Raw genomic sequence first — 21,496 nt, 5'->3', positions numbered from 1 at the left:
GGGTCAGTGCTTACAAGAGAACACAGCACCTGTATCTTCTTTTGAATTAAATACAAAGCATTTCATGTCCCTTACTTTGCAGGAGATGAAAGTCTTCAGGCCTCTCGGTGGTGAGGGCCGCTATCACCGATACCATGGTATCATAGTTATCTGTCTTCTTGTAAGCCAGCAATGCTTCATAGAAACGGTTGTAGGAGCTTTGATTCAAAGCCTTTTTCACATCCTTGAGATACRTAGCCCTCAGCACCTGGTGGTGATCATCTCTCCTGGAGCTCGAAGCTTTTTCAGCATCTTTCCCTGGGGCTTGGCTGGGATTTTTCCCTAGGAGACAAAATCCACGTGAGCAGCTCTTGGAAGGGAACGAGCCCTTTGCATCCATGTGTTGCTCTCCACATGGAGCAGGGCGGTGCAGAGCAATTTTAAAGCAGTAATGTCTGCACAACCTGACGTGGCCTTGGCCAGAGCCAAGTCCTGCTCCTGCCAACAGGACTGGACAAATTTATTCCACGGAATCCTTCTGGAACCTTCACAATTCCCTTGCGCTTTGCTTTAATAGAGAAATGTGTCCCTGAGGAATGACAAAAGGTCACAAAAAACCCACTTGTGCATGGAGGTCAGCAAAAATAACATTTAGTACTGCATTTCTTTGAAGTAGAAGCATTACAAATAGCTGGCTTAGCCAACTAGGCTGGCCTGCCACATGGGAAAGTAAATGGTGAGACTGAATTTAATGGTAGATTTATCCTTCCTTATTAAGAAAGGGGAAAAGGCAKTATTTATTCAGATGGGAAAGCATACATTCAAATTACTAGTCTAAAATAACAAATGAAATAGTACAATTAAATAGGAGCAGTTAAGCACATCCTGCTAACCTCCAAGCAGATGTCAGCACAGAAAAGTTGCTTGTGGATTTTAAGAGAAAAGGTTGTGGTTTGCATATTAAATCACACAAATATAGAGAATTATGCTACAGGAAATTGATTAAATTAAAGAGCCACATCTTTTTGTGCTTAGACCTCTGTTCTTTGCCACAGATAACAAATTACTTTGAAAAGATGGACTCCRTTACATGTCCTGTAACTGAAAGAGGAGACACATGGTGTTAACTTTATAATCAGTAACTTCTGTACATACCATACAGCTTTCTAACACTACTAGAGGAGCACAATGTACATAGGGAATGAGTCACATAATACATTTCTTGCTATAATTCCCTTAATTATTTTTATTAGAAACAAATTTCAATGAAAAGCAATCTCAGGACAAAGATATTTCCAAAGATCCTATTTTTATTCAGATGCCTTTAAAATACAGAGAGAAGAAAAAAAAAAAAAAAAAAAAAAAAAAAAAAAGGAAAATAAATCCAAATAAACAGCATGGTTTCATACCTGAAAAGCTTTTAAAGCCTTCCAAGAAAAACTGAAAGCTTTTTTTTTTTTTTTTTTTAAAGACAAGATTAGCTTCAGGCTACTCTCTATTCCCTAAGGAAGGTAAATCTAAGCTGATATAATCCTTTTCCATAGAAAAAAATCAGTCAGGAAAATTAAAACAAAGAAATGATTCCAGCAAATTAAAATTTAATGAATTAAGTGGTAACTACCCTACTTGTTTCTTTGTTAGAAATATTTAGAAAAATATCCTACATATTCTCAGGAAGATCATGCAATCAAATCAGAATTGACCTTTGATTTTCAAAAGGAAACACTGGACAGTATAAGATTAGAGGGTGCATGCAGAAATTATGTACACTTGTGYTATATGAATGCAGAAAACACTGTAAATTTTCTGCTAGGGACCAGAAAGCGACACAATAAAACACAGTATATATTAACTTGGAATTATGCTTTTATTTACCACGAGGTGTACCTGCACTATTGAGTCCTGTTGCTAGGTGGAATCCTCCCTTGTTCAAGTGGAGCCCGGGGTCTAGCTGAGTGCAGGAGTCCTTGGAGAATGTGGTTTTCKGCTGGCTCTGCTTTTCTGCTGTTAAATCAGATCAGTCCATTAACAGAGACCTCAGGGAAGAATGAAAAGCATCATTCTGTGTTCCAGGTGTGTCACGCTATACTTCGAGATACAGATATATTCCTCTGGTAAGAGAGGTTAGAGACAAGACCCTGCTTTTTTATAATCTAYTTTTCCAGTGTTTCAAAGACCTCACAAGCTTTGCAATGACATGACTGCCCTCTCTTCTGTACTTTTGTGTACAGAACATGTCTGTTTCTTCGTGTTTTGGAGTCTTAGCTACTTATTTCAATTTTGCTTAATCAAAACTGCTTTCCAATCTGACATTCCTGTATCTTAGATGCGTCTTGCTGTGCGACTGGCCACAGTCCCCCAAAGGACAGAGCAGCCTGCACGGTGCTGGAAATAAACTTCTCACCTGTTTTGCTGGCCGGTATCTCTCGCTGCTCTCGCCGGAGGCTGTGCTCAGGTTTGTAGCCACAGCCCACTCCAGTCAGATTACAACAAGCTTCATCAAACTGCTTTTTATGTTGAGGTCGAACAAACTGGTAAAATTCTTTCATTAAACAGAGGGGAAATAGATCAGTCCACAATAGGGAAACAGCAGAGACACTTATGATAGCAAGGTTTCTTAGAAGGAAAATTCAAGAAGTACAGATAAATAAAATTATCTAGTAGTTTATACAATAACCACACTTAAAAGGTACAGTTAGATACAGTTCAGTCTTCCTGCAATAACTGCAGGTTGTAACTGTATTTTTTCTATTGTAAATATGTAAGTAGTTTTACCTATCTGTGAAACAGGTACTTGCAAAAAAGAAAGCAAGCAACCCCACAAACTGTGGTGCTCAAAGGATTCAGTTAGGCAGGTTGCAAAGAAAAACAACGGCCTGCAGTTCATTTTACTGCTCATATTACTCCACTGTAAACTGGCTGCTTACCACTAGCCTAAATGTCACTACAAGTCAAATGAACTTTAGACTTCAGGTACCCGTCGCTTTTGTAATCTAGACTCCGACTTTTACCTTAATTTGGTTTTTAGAAGTTTTCTTATTTATACAGTAAGACAGATATATTGGGGAAACAAATTGTGGCTGCTATTAGTGCTAAGTACTTACAGGGAGCTTCTCATCTCTTAATTTAGAGGCATTTACAGAAATGGCTTTTCTTTTTGATTTTTTTTTCAGTTGATAGAAGCCAGAAAAATCTGTCTTGGCTCCTTCATGGGATTTGCAGTTGCTCTGGTTTCCTGCTGTAATGCTGTAATGTGTGCACTATTATCACAGAGCATCAGCTATTGAAAAGAAATGYTGGCAGGTCAACAGAAGTGCTGACTTTCAGCAATGGCAACACTCTTCTTTCTCACTARTTAAACAGCTCCCTTCCTCTTTCCAAAGCCAATTTGACCAAATTAAGGGGAAAAGGAAAAATCAGAGAAAAAATTCATTGTTAAAATGTTGGTGGGAATCTACGTTCCTCTCAACACACTTCTTAAAAATCCAGGCAACTAGCAGGTAAATCCATAAAGCTACATTTGCCTACACTCATTTACTTCATACTCACCATTATTTAAATATAAAATTTATGTAGTTATTCTGTACACTTGCTGTCTTAACACTGAACTCTTCTCAATGCATATATCCAACTCCTCACAACCATACTCTTCATCTTACCTCCTAAATCACAGGAAATAAGCTATACTTATGATTTTAAAATAACACATTTTTTCCATGGGATGTAGCTACTCTATTTTAGGCGAATTATTAAGCAAACCAGGGTGTGATAACTAGACTGGTAACGCACTTGCTCTACAATGAGGCAATATAAATTGACAAACATCAACAATTATCATCTTGATCAATCCTTACTTCAAAGGTAAAATATTTCCTTGTGAAACAAAGACAACTATTTAAAAGACAAAGGCTTGGTCATACAGCTACCAGAGAAGTCATAATACCTCGCAGCAAGACATGCTTTTTTTGATCCTCTATAAAAAGGGAGCTCATTTGACATAACATAGCATTGAAGTCATCTGTTTTCTTGTAGTGCTGAAGAGCCTTTGAGAAGAGATCATAGTTTTCTTGGCTTAAGGTTTCCTTCACTGTTGCAATGTATGATGTAGCCCTGGCCTTTGTTGGTTCAGTCTGGTCTACTATCTTATCTGTTTGCTGAAAAGACAGGAAGACTTTTTAGTAAATAGGATGATTTGAGACTTAAGGAATGCACTTAACACAAAGCAATGCTTTCAACCAACACGTTAGCATGTCCCATGCAGTAATGGTCACCATCCAGAAAAGCATGTCCCCATGTGCTATTTTCTGAAAAGAAATCCAAGAACTTCAATGCCACGGAAGAAACACAAATCTAGTGGGAGCTCTTCTCCCRGTAATGTCCATTTATCTAAAAAGAAAAAACCTGCACAGGTATCTGAAGCAGGAGATTCAAGCAGCAAGCTGTGTAATGAATTACCCGTGGTTCTGAATCATCTTTGAAAAACAGCATACAACTATAACACACAAGTGCAAACATAATGCACAACAGAAACCCACATATAGGGTTAGGATGTGACCACCTTCRCAAGCACAACTGCTCAGCTGTGCTCTTTGAGGCTCTACAGTCGATTAAAAAGCACACTATCCAGCCCCACGACCTGAACAGGATAGAAATAGATTTCAGATATGCAGAGTTGGACACTTACATTTGTGGGGGATTGATATAATTGCACTGGTACCAGTGTCTGCCTGGAAATTTCGAGTTACTACATTCTGCAGCTTCAATACTCTAAGGGTTGACATATGTGCATAAAAACACATACCCGATTGCTGACTAGCTTTATTTTCTTCCTTCCTCCTTTCTGCTCATCTGTTAATCTCTTCTCGTACTGAAGGGACAGTGTTGACAGACGCTGTGCCTGGAAAGATGGGAGGAAGATATAATAATAATAATAATAATAATAATAATAATAATAATAATAATAATAATAATAATAATAGCAGCTTTTCAAAGTTACTTTCCACTTAATCATTTCTTGTAATAAAGTTTGCTATTCCTGCTTGCCATAAAAATTCAACAGATTAAAAAAAAAATCCAGCTAAATGAGTGCAATAGATCTCAGGGTACTTAGCTGTTTCTCAAAGGTGATCACTTACTGGACAATTTCAGAAAAGAGGAAACTGAAGGCAAAGTTTATCCTTAGAGTGCAAATTCTGATTAAGCAACCTGGTCTAAGGGTTAACTACTTCAGGATGAGCATGTGTGGCTGAACACATATGTAAGAGTGATTCCCCACATAACAACTCTTCACTCTCCTGTCTGGAAGTACTTCTCTTGGGAAGAAATCTCACCTCAGGGCGTTTCTTCGCATACTGACAAAGGAAGTCCAAGAAGTCTGGCATCTACCAGGGCAGATAGGACAGGAGTAGAAATATTTGTATTTTTACCAGATGGGACAGGAGTAGAAATATTTGTAGTTTCATAAGTTCTTTGGCATCTCCCACTCCTAGCAGCAAAGAATTGCATTTGCACTGCATTGACTGGGAATATGAATATACAAAGAGGCCCCAAAGAGAAGTGAGGTAGCATAAGCAAGAAGGAGTGGAATTGCTTAACAGTAGAGTGTCCAATACTAGCACAAGCCAGTAACAACCCTATTAAAAAATAACCATCTGAGTAACAGATGAAGCATGGGATAGCCCCATATTGCCTGTTGGTTTCTACACGCCTCTTGAGAAAGAGGGATATGCCAAGTGATTGCTCTTGCCCAACAAAAGAATTTCTTAGCAAATCGGTGATCATCAGTGTTTTTGGTAAATAGTGCTGTTTATTTGCATGAGGAAGAAGCAAAACATAGATATCCCTCAATCCCACTACGACTGCTCAGCACCTCTATTCAGATCATACGGTTCAGATCTAGGATTAAAAAACACACAAACATTAAAAAAAAAGAAAAAGTCGTCCCAAAATAACCCAAACATCCAAGCAAGGGACTTCAGATTTGCTCGTCTGTAGAGCCAGTTGCACATCAGAAACACAGATTTCAGTGAACTTTTAATACAGCAAGGACACTAAATTCCAGACAAGTCTGCGCAGGATACGTAGAAACATGCAGACCATTTAAATATAATTTTACTTAAACACCACGTAACAGARTGAAGTGGAATACGAGCAGTAAATCAAACTGGTAGATGCCTGCAAGTCAGGAACTCAAACAGGGGCATCCTCCTAACCGTGGCTAGGTGAAAGCACCATCTTCAATAGGACAATCCAGAAGACACTGGGCTTCTGAAAGATGGGCTTCCACGGAGCTTATCTCAAATGGAAAACTGATCGAGGGCAAGGTCAAATCATTCCTRTTTCTTGCACTTAGGGTTTTTGTTTTGTTTTTGGAGAATGACTGCACCTGCATTTAGGGAATATGGTTTCAGCATATCCTGGATAAAGCTGGTGACAGAGATGCTGTGATGGATAGTTAGGAAAAACAAACAAAAAAAAAGCACATCAACCATGTTATCAGTCTAGATCTATCAGTTCTTAACATTAGTTCATCACTTCAGAACAAAATCTGGCTCCCTCAGGCACACTGGGTGTCTCCAGACTGTGCTCCCCAGAGCCCTAGCACCAATTTAGGTGCAACACAGGATGACTGGAGAATCCTCTAAGTCAGAGATGAGCAGTAATGTCACATCAGCAAGTGAAAAGGAGATGACTCATTGTCAAGCCCTTAGACCCATCTGTTTATCTGGCTTGACAAAGTGCTGAACACGTCCCAAAAGTACAGCTGTGTTGAAATGACACTGCAGTCGAGTTAGTGGGTCCTGGGAGATAGGTCAGGCTTTCCAGAGAATAAAACTGATATTTTCACTATGAATGTTTAGGCTGCCTGTAGGCAATGAAGTTGATTTCTCAGGCAATGACATAACATAAACATTCTCTACCTTGTCAAGCTTGTGCATTTTCACATCCCTACATCCATATCTCTTAGGCCCTTAAATATTCCCTAGATATTCCTTACATCTCCATGCTTCCCTTTGTAAATCTCTCCTGTAATTAGATGGCTTAGGGATGCTGCAGTTTTCTTCTAGGCGTTCCTAGAGTCCACAAAACAAGCTGCTGACCAAAGAACCTGCAAGCCAGCAGTCAGCCAGCCCTGCTGCCGATAACCAGGTAAGGAAGCTACCTCACCAACACCCACCTGCAGAGACTGAGAAGGCAAGAGAAAAACAGTCCAGTCAGCAAGGTATGAGAAACTCCAAGGGAACAGAAAGCCAACACAAACTTGGTTATTCATAATGAAATAGCAGATCTCTTGTGGTTCAGATTATAACTCATTCATAGCCATTTCTACCCTCTTTTTTTCCTCTTCCCCTTTATAAAAAAATATATTATCTGTTCACTTACTCAACAAGGGAAGAACTGCATACTAATAACCTCTTTACTTAAGGCTCTTTGCACTCTAGGGAATGTGGCTAACTTTCAGCAATCTACACGCTCTGCTATTATAAAGCACAAGGCAAGTGTGTATCTGTTGTTCATGCAGTAAAAACCAAACAGACCTTTTGTTTAGCTCAGTTATAACCTTTTTTTTCCTCCGAATGGGAATTGAATTGGTAYCTGTCAGCTAATGCCAAACTGATTTTACTTTCAGCTTCTACTCTAAAGCAAGTATTCAAGGCATTTTCCCTACCTTTTCCTCTCCTGGCAAGGCATCTTCCTCCTCTGCATCCTCACGGCTCTTCTCGTTACGCTCCAGGGCGTCCAAGAGTCCACTGCACTGCTTTCTAGGGCAGACCAGCTCTTGCTCATATTCTGTGCACAGGTTGGACGCTGCATYTCCCTTTACTGACATCCCCGCATAAAACAGGTCAAAAAAATTCAAACCAAAACAAAAAAACACATGAGCTCCTGCATTCTGTGTTATTTTAATTGTCTCAGGACTAAAGGTAGCAATCCCAATCCACAAATATATGTTGGTTTACCCCATCTCCCACATCTTGAGGGGAACTGTATTATCTGGTTTGAAAAGCTTATTTTGGTTAACCACTCCCAAAATAGCTCAAGCATTTGCTACCACAATCTGGTGGCTAGAATGCCACCCAAACTCCACCCCTMCCCACCAAAAAACCTAAAAACAGACAAACTTACTGCCACCCCTGTCTGTGTTTAACCACTGTATTTTTATGCATTCCCCCAAAATTGAGTTCCTGCTTTTAAATGGCCTTTTTGTGAAACGTGTTTAAAAAAATCATACAGTTTTTAAAGCCTACAATCTCACAGTATTAGSTCCTATAAGATACTGTGACCTCATCTCTCCAGAATATGTATATTCCCACTCTCTAGGGYTCAGATATACTTGAATTCAAATATCAGAACTTCAAGCTGTTGGTAGTGTTCAATCAGTATAGTTTGTTACTTCCAGAAGGCACTTTCTTTAAAATATATTTCCTCTTTTTTCGTGGAATGACTCCAAACATAGACAGCTGCTACAAAAACTCACTATTTTGAAAAGAATGGAAGTGTACTAMAATTTAAAATTCAGTACAAAGCACTCAGGCAAAAAATTAAGGCTGCATGCAATTTGATGTTACAGCTAATGCAGTGCATCTGGAAACCAGTATTAGAGGTTATGCAGCTTCCTCCTTCCAGCTTCATTCTCGCTTTCCACCCTATCTTTGAGGTGGATCTAAGAACCTTGTGGATGAAGGGTAAATGGTTTAGCAAGCTGGTTCGATTCAACCAGTACTTACACAATGGATAAATTCAGCCCAAGGGAAAGAGCACAGTTGGAAATAAGAGAAAAAGGTTGTTGGCCCAGTCAACCCTTGCAGTGACAGCCTGCAGTCACAGTGGTTTAGATGCAATGAAATCATGCCCTTGCACTCAATTGCAACTCTTCTCAAACCATAGTTTTAAATTCAACTTTGTTGTTCTGTTCAGTAAGGAGGAGTGATCCAGAGTGGAACATTCTGCAAGAGTTTCTTATGCGAGAAACACTTCACTCTTTGGCATTAGCTCACCATAAATACTAAAACACTGTTTTCTTTTGAGGTCAACGTGCTCTATCATTTTAGTCAGATCATTGTGTAAGAGAGTCATTTGTACAAYGAGATGGAAGAGGAATAGGAAAAGCAGTGCTGTTCAGAAACTGTCTTACAGCTYCTATATTTTAAACTACCTCATATTTCACTGAATGCCTCCTTTTCTGCAGGGCACACCTTCAGGTTTCACCACTTTCTTTGATCAGTAGTCCCCAAGTGGTTCCCCAGGTCTCTAATGCTACGCTATGCCCCCTCTGATCAGCCTATGTCAGTCATTGCATCTTCCTTCCTTTCTGYTCCAATTCAGCTTCCAGTTTGCTCCAGTTTCAGCCAGTTCCAGTCCAACCTTTTCTGGTTTGGTTTAGAGCAAATTTACACAAGACTGAACAGAAGGATACCCACGAGTACCCAAACCAACCTGCTCTCTTCCTCTTCAAACTTGGAACATGGTCATCCAGTTTCTTGGCTTTGCTCACGAATTGTGCCTGGTCAGATGAAGCGGATGGTGCCATTTCCCCTTCCCTTAGGGCAGCAGCAGATGGGCATTGTGGCAGGGGTGGGGGCATCTGCAAACAGTTTAGAAACATTACAGCTGGCAAAAGCTACTCTTCCATGCATTAACTACTCCCTTTGCAACTGAAGATCCCCGCAGCAACCTGAAGCTATCCTATTTTCCCCCCCCAAAACTGTTATTGAGATCATTAAGTATTCTGGATTTATGTTTTCTGACAACAGGACAAAATAATTGGAAACTGACATAGACATATAAAGTGTAGAGCACAAAATGGCCTGTGTAACAGAGCAGCCAAGTCACTATGCAGAACAATTGCTTCCTGACATTATCCCTCCAAAGTATCAAAATATATTAGGTTGTGGTTCTTGTTTACCATGAAATTCCCATTTATCATCGGAAAAGGTTATTAAATCMTTCAGTCTAATTCATCTGCAACTTATTATGTTGACTAACTGGTATTTGGCCAAAGCATCTTCAAGGAAGTCATCTGAGTCTAACTGTTTTGTCTAATTTTAATCTCTCATTTTGAAGGGAAGAATCCCTCATGCCCCAGGAATTTGCCCTAGAAGTTAGTCCTAATATCTAACAGGTCTGGAATTATTTCTAATATGACTGGCTTCTGGCATCTGGTTCTTGCTATGCCAATGCAACATGATATTCCAAACAGAGTGGCTCTCATGGCTTAGTATTCCCAGTTTCTAACACTATCAAGAAAAAAATTCTAAGGACACTTACAATATCTTGAGCAACACGGAAGAAGAGAGAGACACCTCTGACTGCATGCCCAAAGTTGTCATAAACCGTCACATAAGGGCGGACCCATGAAGGTAGCTTGTCCCTTACATCACCAGTTGTGAATCTGTGTAGGATTCAACGAGGAGAGACTTATTTTTGCTAGGTGGCCAAGTGTATTAAACAAATGATAAATTAGGGTCTAAAAGGAATAGTAAGAAAACTTTAACTGCACAGTATCCACAACAGGGGTGATACCTGCACTCAAAAGAACAGGGCTTTGTTAACAGTATGTACTGTGTAATCATCCGATCCATATCTCCTTCTCATAAAATCTTTAAGTGTACAAAATTAGCACTGAACTGTGCTGTGGTCACAGTCCAGAGTCGGGGTTCCCCACTGAAAGGGGAGCTACTTAGAAGGTTACTAAATTATCAGTTGTTCTTAGAATCTTTCCTCCATTCTACTCCTCCCAAACTGCAGTTTGGTTGACTGCCTTCTCAAAGGAGAGGGAAACATAAAAACCTTAAATTACAGCAGGCACTTAATTGTATAAAGAAACACACACCTATAAATTTGACAAACCAGGTTATTTTACATTAATATTATCAGTATCTTTCTGCAGATCCAAGATAACATATTCTAGGATCAGCAGATAACAATTGGACTATTGTAGGGGAGTAATTTGTTACCTGGCCTGTTTTATAAGATCATGTATCTACTTTTGAACTGTAATCTCCTCGAGAGTGGCTCATTTACATACAAAACACAAATGGGCTATAAAGATGTGTTTTCACCTTTGGTCACACAGGAAGATGGCCCCGTAGTCTTGGCGATGTCGGATGACCCTGCCGATGGCCTGGTTAACAGCCCGGGAAGCTTGCTGGCTGTACCACTCGCGCCCAGAGAGGTACTACAGTAGGTRGGAGAAAGACCTGTTAGTTAGCAGATAAAAGGTATCCTCCACGTAGCACATATTTCTTTCCAAATCATTAGAAAATGTAACCAAGYTTGACCGTCTCATCTCTAAAAGGCTGGAAAAGTAAATATAGGTTCACTCAAACATATCAGCTGAGTTATGGGACAGTGAAAACTCAAGTACTAATATCCAACCTAAGGAGCTATTTACAGCTTTGGTACTAAACTCATCAAATTTATTACATAGCAGCTATCCTTGAGGACAACGAACAATTTATAATGCCACTTATTTTCTTGTCTGAAGAATATTAAATAGAGAGGTCAAGCAAGTGTTATCACAGGCAAGGCTTGCTGCCCAGCCTCTTTCTGGGTGAAAATGGTCCCTCAAAGACAACACAGGCACACAAAAGTCTTTGAAACTTTAAATACACTTCTTTTTTTGAGCCTCTATACCAGAGACAAGAGGCAGAAATGCTGACAAAACAAATCAGCAAATAGTCAACACTGAAAAGTTGACCTGTATTACCTGTGCACCTGCCCCACTTCTCCGCATTTCATCCAGGAATTGCATCTTCAAAACAACTCTTGGCTCCATACGAGGAGGAAATGGGAGGCCAGTAATGATGACTCCTCGTCCATTCATGTCTGCAAAGTCCAGGCCCTCACTAGCCTGAAGGGAGAGCGTTATCCTTTACCAACAGGAATTGAAGTGATACAGAGTGAGTCTGCACATCTTGGGCTGTTTTTTTCCCCTTTCATGACATTAAATCCTTAGCCAAGCGTCATTTGTAAATATATTAAACAGGTTTCAACTAGATCTCTTGTTTTTATGGCAAGACTTAAGCTTTATTTTTTTTCTCCTAAGAGGCCCCGATAATGCATGCCTAAGGCAACAACATTACTTTATTTGTGTCTTACTACTATATGAGCAGAATAGTTGCACTGAAGCGATGTGTTAAATTTCAGTTAATACTCTCTAATCCTTCCATGCTCCAAATAAGAAGACTCAGTAAGAATATGGYAAAAATAATATATAATAAAAAATTCACAGTATCTTTTCAAAGGAATAATGGAAGAAATCTGCTCAGAGACCACCAGACTATAATGTCATATTCACCAGCTGTGCTGCTTACATCAGTTCAAGCAGTTCTCCCTCTCTTTGACCACTCGCTCGTGCCTCTGCAGCACGTCCCATGCTGTGYTGGCCACCCGGCTTGTGAACTGAACAAGCTCAGAGAATTGAGTGGACTGAAAAATAATACGGGAGAAAAAAGGGGGKTTGTTTCCTCAGCTGAATCATTTAGCACAGCTGCACCAACACCTATGTACGTGTGACAAGTAGCGATGGGTAAATGACCAACTCTGGCCTGCTGAAACCAGCGCCAAAAAGGAGCATGATCACAGGATGCTCTGGGAAGCTATTCCCAATCCAGCTGAAGCCAGCAGTCATATGGTTGTAGTTATGGACATTTTGTCTTGGGCACAGAAAAAAAGAGGTCCCTCCAGCTAGTAAAAGAACCAGTTTAGATGGAAGATACACACGCTCACACATAAAAATTAACTTCTGAAAGGCAGTGCAACTCCTACACAGAGGTCTAATTCACCAAATCCCTTATGTTTATAAACCCTAGAGCAACTAAGATGGAATTCTTCTCTTCTGAAAAGTATTGGTACTCCTGTTTCTTTCAAGGAACAAAAACGCTTGCTAGAACCTACTGGGAACCTAAAGGCTAAACTACATCTTGAGAAGTTACATTGAAGGCTCAGCTGAAAGGGAGCTGAGCTTTAGGTAGCTTTCGGTAACATGTCTTCGTTGGTTTATCTTTTGGAGGATTTCCAGAYTTGTAGTCATGCACCCTTTGGCTATACTAATCTAAATAGTCTGTTCTTAAACCTTGTGTTATTAAAAGCCATGATCTCTCCACAGCCTCTGAGGCTAATATATTGCTGTCAGAGGGACAGGCTTACTCACCGAGTCCCACCCAACAAGAGCTGTGTTATTCCTTAATTGATCCAACAGCTGGTTTGGAAATTGGGACTAGAGGTGCAACAAAAAGTTGAGTCAAGTTTCTGTTGGCAGGCTCTAGGCAGAAGCAGGCAGCACAAAGGCTGTAAGAGTAATTTATGACCCTGCAAATACTTCCACTGGTAACAGATCAATTTATAAAACACTGGAAAATGTAACTGAAAGGCCATTAAATGTTCACAGAGGACCTGAACTTGATATAAATGCCATCTCTTAAATTAAGAGCTATTTATAGTTTCCAGCAACATGGTTCTAATGGGATTAAACACAGATGCTTCTGTTAAATGTCCTCCAAATTTTTTTTTTCTTCCAGTGAACTGCAGGAGTTGCCAATWAGAAATATAAAACATCTTTGAAACTCATCCCCTTCAAGAAACACACAGATGTATCCCTTGAAAGATGTATATAATTGATAATAAATGTGAAAATGCTCGAGGACATCACACTTCTCTTGCTTCTTCTACCTATAACTAGAGTTATGGAATATAAATATAGCTCTCAAATTGAAAACAAAGCTGTTTTCTTTTATCACTTCTATAATTTTATCTCAGAGATTATAAATGGTCTGTTACATTACCTTCCCCCGACATACTGCCAARAAAGCAGCTCCATTGGACTTCGGACAGGCAATTTTATCATAGTATGCATCCATGACCTAAAAGATAAACTAGCTTAAGTAGGAGTAACAGTGGAATTATCCTTTACATATGGAGGAATAGAAATCTATTTAAATCGATTTGATTCACACACCGAGATCCAAAAATCTGATTAATTTGGCTTAGTATCATTTTCCTTGCTGGAACAGAAGTGTAAATGTAAAGATTTCGATAAGCAAATGGCTTCTCACATTACAATGAAACCCAGAATACTTCTGGGTAAATATGAAAGAAATGATGAATTACTGAGTAAAAAAAGCCAGCCCAGGAAAACAATTCAAAGATATTATTTACTCTAAGACACAAGCAAAAGAGACTCTAAGTAAACAAGAAAAAAAAGGCAGGAAAAGTAGGGGAGTTTCAAAGACTTAGGAAGTTGGGACAGAATTTTAATGAATATTCAACAGCATATGATTYACTGGCAGCCAGAGAAAGCAAAAGCAGACAGACATTTGTGCCTGTGAAGAAGTTTGGTTTTAGTGAAGTGACCAACACATAAAATCAATGTTGACCCTGCAGTAAAGATAGAAGGGAAAATCCAAAAGAACAAGAATTTATGATGAGGGCGTCCTTCTAGTTCACTGACAGAATAAAACAYATGAAGTGCCTTGCTGCTGTTCAGTGGAAACAAATCCTACCCACATCTTCCAGTGTGGCTCACACAGGTGCCTTAGAATATATATCTGTGTCAGTGTCCATCTTTATAGAAGCAGCAGCAATTCAAAATGTGCTATGCTCTAAATTATAAAGATATCAGTGGCAAGTTAAGTGTAAGTTATTTAAATGRGTAATGAAAACTGACCTTTCTTTCCTAGAAAGTCCAAACCTCTCTCTCTTTCATTGGTTTCCATTGCAAACAGTAAATGTACGAAATACTAAATTTTAAAGATTCACATATAAAAACATACTCAAAAGTCCCTAAAGGACTTCCCATTTCAGTGGTAATTTAGCATTTACTGCTGCACAATTAAGGAGAAATCCTGAACACACAAACATTTCCYGTAACAGATGTAGACCTCTACTGACAATAACCACTGCATAAAGTTGGTACCAATCTGGTACTTAAAAGTATCCTTAATCAAACCTGTACTGCACAAATCCATAAAAACCCAAAGCACAAGACGCTGGAAGGAAATGGCCCACAGAACATTCAAAAATGACAAGTACTTGAGTGAACTTCTCAATATATATGTATGTTATAGTAGCAGCTGTTGCATCACTGGATTTCAAATGAAGATTATATCCTGCACATCTAACGAAAAGAGTGAAATGAAGGATGGAAGAATTACCTGCTCAGAGCTTTTGATTTTTATTCTAGGAATAGGCAGTTCACGACCAAATGCATCTTACAAAAGGTATTTAAGCACAATGTCTGAAAGCGTTACAGATATGTACTGCAAATTACCAACCTCCGTGAAACTTCCTTTATTCCTTGGTTCCACAAACATTGGCTTCACTTCTTCTATTCTTTTAGCAAAATCATGCTCCTGTTAAACAGATAAGACACCAAAAACATCCATGTGAAAGCAAGTAAATACCAGAAATGCCTGCAAGAGTGGTCATTACATCTTTTCCCCATAGTCTGCTCCTCTCTTGCCAAACAGGAAGAGATGGGTCAGAAACATCCRACTCCAACCACCCAAGGAAGTCCCTGGCAGTTGGCATCACTCAAACATTACAGTTCCTTGAAATCTCTCTCCGTGTAAATGCCCTTAAGTGAGAATCATTTATTTTCTCGCCAATGTGCAAGTTCCCAACATCAACATCCTAGGGACTGACCCTGCAATACGAAATTAAATTAACTCCGAGGTCAAATGAACTAGTGTAATAGGATTCTTCCAGGCTTTAACTTCTACAGTACTGCAATTCAGCGTACTGTGATCAAAATAAAAGAAATCTTACCTAGGATTTTACTTTTTCCGTTTTATAATTATTTATTAACAAAGAATTTTTAATGAGCATGGTYAGATAGCATAACTATACACCACCTGAAGCGCACAGCTAAACTATGTATAAAGGCAGAAGAATCATCATACTCTCCAGTATTCCAGGCTCTTATCCATGACAGGATATGACGGGAAGAACACCAACAGCCCATGGGGTACAACGCGCACAAGATTACCTGCAACAAGATAGACAAACGAATCTAATTCAGAGCTTTTCTCCTGAGACAGAGTGCATAGACTGTAGAGGAAAAATAAATCACCAGCATGGTTAATATTTTCTGCTCCAAAGCATTTGCTGCTTTCTCAGCATGAAGGTTGTTGCATCAGAAAAAGTTAATTTCTTTAATCACTTCAAAAACCCTTGTCATTGCATTGGCCTCTTGAAATCCTCGATTTTTTTTTGCTTGACTTATTTTTCAGCAACATCTCATGCATCTTTCTGACCACAGTTATGGCCTCCATTTTTGGTCCAAAGAAAAAGAACTGGCAATAAAACTTTGAAATACCAAATAAGGATTTGCATTCATTTTCACATGCAATTGCTGTAACCAGCTGCCTAAACAAACAGCATGCAAAAATCAGTTATGATTTCTACAAGAGCTGATTATTTAACATTTCAGACACATTCTGAAAGATTTCCAGAAATCCTGTGCAATAGTCTGTTTCTGAAACACCTCACTTACCAATCGTCTTCCCGAGAGAAGATAAATATTCTTCRGAAAACCTACAAAGCAGAAAAATCAAACATCATTTTCTTTATTTTTCACATATATTGACTTCTTTTGATAATTTCAATCTAAAATGGCATATCCATACTTCCACTACCCTCCTTCCTGTAGCAGTCACCTATACCAAGGACACAATATTTGTGGGTACTACTTTGACTACGTGATACTGCTGTCATTAAATATTTTAATTACGGCACTGAAGACGATCGAAGCCTCAATATTACCAGCATTTAGCAAGGGGAAATGTGCAGCCATATGTAATGAATTTTAATGGATTTTATGATTAATGTTAACAAATTAAGGATGAAATTTCTGCCAGAAAAAAAAAAAAACCCTGAAGATGCTGCCAACCGTGACTAATATTACAACTATCTAAAGTTGATGAATTAGGTGTGTCGAGACTGCAGGGAGGTGGAGAAGGGGAAAATTCGGTTGCTTTCGTTACTATTTACTGGTGGTACAAGCCGAGTGAATCACTTTTCATTGACAAAGCAGTGATACAGTAGTGCTCTATACTGACTAGAGTATTTATCTGCTTCTTCCAGTCCTGACTGAAATTTCACCTTTTTTTTTTTTTATGCCCCAAGTTTGCTTCTTCCCCTGGTTCTCTACTTTAAACAAAACTGTTAATTTTAGAACCCACAACTTCACATCAGCATTCCCTATGGAAATCCATTACCTTTTTTCAAAAGTAGAAGTGAGCACAGTTCCATCAGGTCCCTTGGGAATAATCCCGACCCAGAGCTGGTGCTTATCAATAACGTGTGGATTCTCCAAACAAACAGGAAAGGGGCTGAAAAACAAGTGACATCAAGTCATAATGCCAAAGTGAGATCTGAGTCATATTCATTCAATTATTCCTTATTGCACTTTCAGTCCAGAACATAAAAATTCTGAGCTAAAGCCTAAAACATAAAAATTCTGAGTTAAAGCCTAACACCATCAGGGCAGAYTGTGGATTTTCACTAATGTTTCCGCTCATACCTCTAGATACTTACATCTGCATTTCCATGGTGAAGGATGAGAGCGGGGAGAGCGTCCCACTGGTGAGGATGATGGTCCTGACGCCCTGTCGAACGAGCTCATGCATGCTGTAGCCCGGGCTGAAACACCAGTAGCTCAAGGTCTTTCCTGAATCAAAGAGAAAACACTAAGCAGCAAGTCTGTATACTGCAGAATGAGTGACTGCCTAGCATACRATAGATAGCAGCATCTGAACTCCTGCAAGTGGAAAGCTATCATTCAGAGCTAAAATCCCACAAATACAGCGTGTGTTGATTTGGTCCTTTTCCGATTTGTTATATCCATTCAAAATACAGTTTAAAAGTTCATTGACACCTGACACTCCAAGTAAATTATATACTTAGTCAAAATATTGTTGCAGAAAAGAGAGCTTTTTGTCAGCAACTGTCAGGCTGCTGAAATAAAACCCTTTACTCCTCCATCCATCCACTGGTTCCTTTCCAGCTCTCCTGGGCAAYTGGAAAGGGAAGCATGGTAGAAGACCTGCAAAAATACTGAGATGAAGAACTAGCAACTGAAGTTACTTGAAAATATCTTGATTGAAAAAAGAATTCAACTTCTTTAGTAAGTCTTAAAGGCTAAAATCCTGCATTACATCCCCATTTCCGTAAGTTTTCTTCTTTCACAGACTCAACTGCTAAATACTTTAATTCTGCTCAAAACATTTATGGATGAGGATACAAACACACATGCCCCACCGAATATCTAGGAAAACAAAAACCATGAACACAAGGGATGTACAAAAAAATGTGCAAGTGGCACTAGTCATTTCTTTCACTGCTCAGCTGATAGGTAGAACACAGGTGGTCTTGCCCAAAGCCTCGCATCAGCAAAAGGAAGAGGGGCAGAAACGGCCGTCTGTATCAAGAACAAGGGCGGCCAAATGAAACACTAGTTTGGGGATTCTGCTCTGCATGATTCATTTAATTATAGAAAAAACCTACAGCATCCATATATCATGCATGTCTTTYAAAGCACACCGCTCAAAGACTCTAAACTTTGTTTTCAAAACGTTCATTTCAGGAAAGAGTTTCAGGAAATCCCCAGGCTTATGTGCCAAATGAGTCACTTACTACTACAAGACAGAACAATGATTTTTAGCTTTTCCTCTTCCCTCTCATTTGGAGAAATCCATGCCAAAGATATCCAGATTCTAAAAAAGTTAAGATTCCAAAATTAAATAAACTCTGGATATCTTTGATTCACACTAAAATGACTGCATGTTACATTTAAACAGTAGTGTATGGATCTGTATGTGGGCAGGCCAGTAAATATCCAAACAAGMGCAAAGCCACTTAGGAGCAGAAGAAACTCCAAATTGCACCAAGYTATAGGAGAGTCTCAAAGAGAACATTAATATTTTTTCCTCACGAACTCTGTTTGAAATACCCTTCTCAGTAACCCTGTAAAATGCTTGCCAAGCACCAATGCACTGGTCTTGGAGAAGCTAGAACTGCAATCTGCCTGCAGCCTGGAGTTCTGCAATTTTGACTTTAGGCATAGCAACGTTAATCTGGTGTGARGGGTCCCACTGACAAGTAGGAACCGTACAAAGTGGATGGTAGGGATGATATGTAATGTATGTCTCCACTGCAGCTTGTTTCATCCTCGGTGCAAGGACTGCTGAGCTGCAGGGAGAAGAATTGCCAGCAGTTGCCAACGCGGTGATTTACAGCAAAATCAAAGCAATGGCATTTTACCTTTATGTAAAACCACCATAGTTTAATGGCACATTTGTAAGCAGCATCCGGGCATGGGACAGATAGCTAAGGCAAGAAGCTTATCAGTTCCCGCAAGCTAGGCCACCTCCTGTCACAAATTACAGTTCTAGAGAGCTATGCTCCAGTGAATCATTTCAAGAAAATCTTAGGAAGAAGAGTTATTCTTGAGGTCTGCATTTCCCTATGCAATACTCTATATATTCAAACTACAGGGGACCAAAAACTTCATCAGTCTAGTCTGGCCTCTGCTACATTTGCACATGGTGCAAGTCTCAACAAATCTGTTGCCCAAGTACTTGCAAATAACCTTTTTATTTGAAAAATAAATGCATCAGCATGTTCCCTACTAAATCACAGGATCCTGCAACTGCTTTGCATTATTTTTGTGTACAAATCTTTCAAATTATGCAATGAAGCATGAAGTATTTTTCTTAACCTTTCTCTGCCTATAGATATAGGAAAATCGACTTAAAAGTATTTCTGTAACTTGAAACTTTGTTTGAGCAATATCCCCGGAAACCAGTATCTGCAGATTACCAAACAGCCTGCTTCTATTCAGAAACACACTGGTGAAGTGAACACTTCATAGTAAGGACATTATGTCTAAAAACACTAAATTCGTGGAAACCCATTCAAGTTTTGTCCCTGAAAAACAGAACTTCTGTGAAGCAAATACTTACTCATTTAAGTACTCTTGAGAATGTAATTAAGTAAACAGTAACGAAGCCAAGTATTTACAAAGATCCTTGGAAAGTATCCTCTGAAGGAGGCTTCGGTAAAGAGAGCCTACCATTAATTTCTACATCCTTATTATGTAATCAGAGCGCGTCTGTTTTGTTTTCCATCTGACTGTACTTACAAGGAAAGTGAAATGGATGTTGAAGAACAAAACCCAGCTTGATGTCCCCTACGGTGGCCTTCAGATAACCCTTTGATTCGGMCGCAGTTTCTTTCCCTTTACATATGTTGTTCCGAAACACAGTTACATTGAGGTAGTTCCAGATACCAAGTGTTGCAGAGGAGAGGTAAAAAAGCAGGTGGAGGAAAGAGGGGAGAGGGAGAAGTCTCAGGCGAACTGGGAAGGATCAAAAACTAGAGAGGAGACTGAAACTACCAAAGAGACACTGCCCTTAAGAACTGAGGAAGTTAAAGACAGTATCTCAGCGAGCATAATGACATTCAAAGGTGTTAGCAGGCACAGCATTTCTGGCTAAGAGTTCACATTCCCAAGCTTGATTTCTCTGGCACATTATATATTCATTATAGAGCTTCAGATTGAGCCAGCCAATGGCAGCGCTGGGGAAGCTGATGAAGAGGAAGATGGCTCCAGGGCAATGCAACAACCTTAAGTCTCTTCACAGAAACAAACAAACAAACAAAAAACCCCACACGACAACAAAAACAACCACAAAAAACACATAAGCTCAAACAAACCCCATGATGCTCCAATACGCTGGTCCCATCAAGGGAGTGTCTGAACTTGGAGCATATCTACAACGCATACGAACCAGGCTCTGGAGACCYCTCCTCTCTGTCAGAGCACCAGCTGACAGGGTTGTGTTATTGGGGCTGAAGAGGAAGGGCATTTTCTCAATACAGACAAACCCAGTTAGRGGGGTTCAGCCCTGAAGCTCCCTAAGGAAAAGGCCTGCAACAGCATTGCATAATTTGCTAGAGACTCCTTGTTCAAAAGGGCAAAGTAATGAAGATTAGAATTTGCTTTCTTTGTTTCTTTGGTCTATTGTTTTCTTTTTCAATCGCTTTCTTTTATTTAAATCAAKAAAAGAAGTGTTCAATCCAATTTTTGTAGCGGGCTGTACAGCCTACTCTCATACCTTGTTTTTTTACAGCCGATGAATTCCAGAGATCTGTCCTTTGTTTCTTCTTCTGATTACTGTTATCCAGATGGATGTGTACCTGAAGGAAACACAATTCAGCTCTCCCAGAGACTGCTGCAGGAACTTGAACTTCATCCCTCAATAGGGTTCATTCCTGTCATCATGGTAGTTACGGCCAACTAATGTTATTTTATAGTGCTAGTAAGGCTATGTTATTTGTTATCTCTTTCCTAATTTGTTTCCAATCACTCATAACATATCTAGCAAGGATCAGAGAAGTGTATCACCATTTAACCAGACATACTGCACCAATTAAAAAAAAAAAATGGGCATTGTCCACCAGGCCAAAACAAGTTTCAACAACTCAGTTCTTAGCATTACAATTCATCTATACA

At 39.4% G+C, this 21,496-nt stretch overlaps 1 protein-coding gene across 1 annotated transcript in view; it reads right to left on the bottom strand.

Moving 5' to 3' along the window:
• The window catches only part of RTEL1 (regulator of telomere elongation helicase 1), a 40,909-nt gene that overhangs the window by 6,833 nt on the left and 12,580 nt on the right, over positions 1-21,496 (bottom strand). The window contains exons 15-31 of the mRNA XM_026041911.1: positions 21,099-21,180; positions 17,518-17,650; positions 17,199-17,312; positions 16,475-16,515; positions 15,882-15,967; positions 15,255-15,332; positions 13,767-13,844; positions 11,690-11,833; positions 11,043-11,158; positions 10,249-10,372; positions 9,418-9,565; positions 7,649-7,803; positions 4,781-4,876; positions 3,923-4,133; positions 2,384-2,521; positions 1,867-1,983; positions 76-321 (exon numbers count right to left, since the gene is read on the bottom strand). Coding sequence (XP_025897696.1) covers positions 76-321; positions 1,867-1,983; positions 2,384-2,521; positions 3,923-4,133; positions 4,781-4,876; positions 7,649-7,803; positions 9,418-9,565; positions 10,249-10,372; positions 11,043-11,158; positions 11,690-11,833; positions 13,767-13,844; positions 15,255-15,332; positions 15,882-15,967; positions 16,475-16,515; positions 17,199-17,312; positions 17,518-17,650; positions 21,099-21,180 — 2,107 coding nt within the window. The remainder of the gene's footprint in view (positions 1-75; positions 322-1,866; positions 1,984-2,383; positions 2,522-3,922; positions 4,134-4,780; positions 4,877-7,648; positions 7,804-9,417; positions 9,566-10,248; positions 10,373-11,042; positions 11,159-11,689; positions 11,834-13,766; positions 13,845-15,254; positions 15,333-15,881; positions 15,968-16,474; positions 16,516-17,198; positions 17,313-17,517; positions 17,651-21,098; positions 21,181-21,496) is intronic.

This window comes from Nothoprocta perdicaria, unplaced genomic scaffold (genome assembly GCF_003342845.1).
Source record: "Nothoprocta perdicaria isolate Ctin4 unplaced genomic scaffold, notPer1 scaffold_3, whole genome shotgun sequence".
Taxonomy (NCBI): domain Eukaryota; kingdom Metazoa; phylum Chordata; class Aves; order Tinamiformes; family Tinamidae; genus Nothoprocta; species Nothoprocta perdicaria.
Note: the sequence above shows the minus strand (reverse complement) of the source record. Positions and strands in the feature narration are given on the sequence as shown.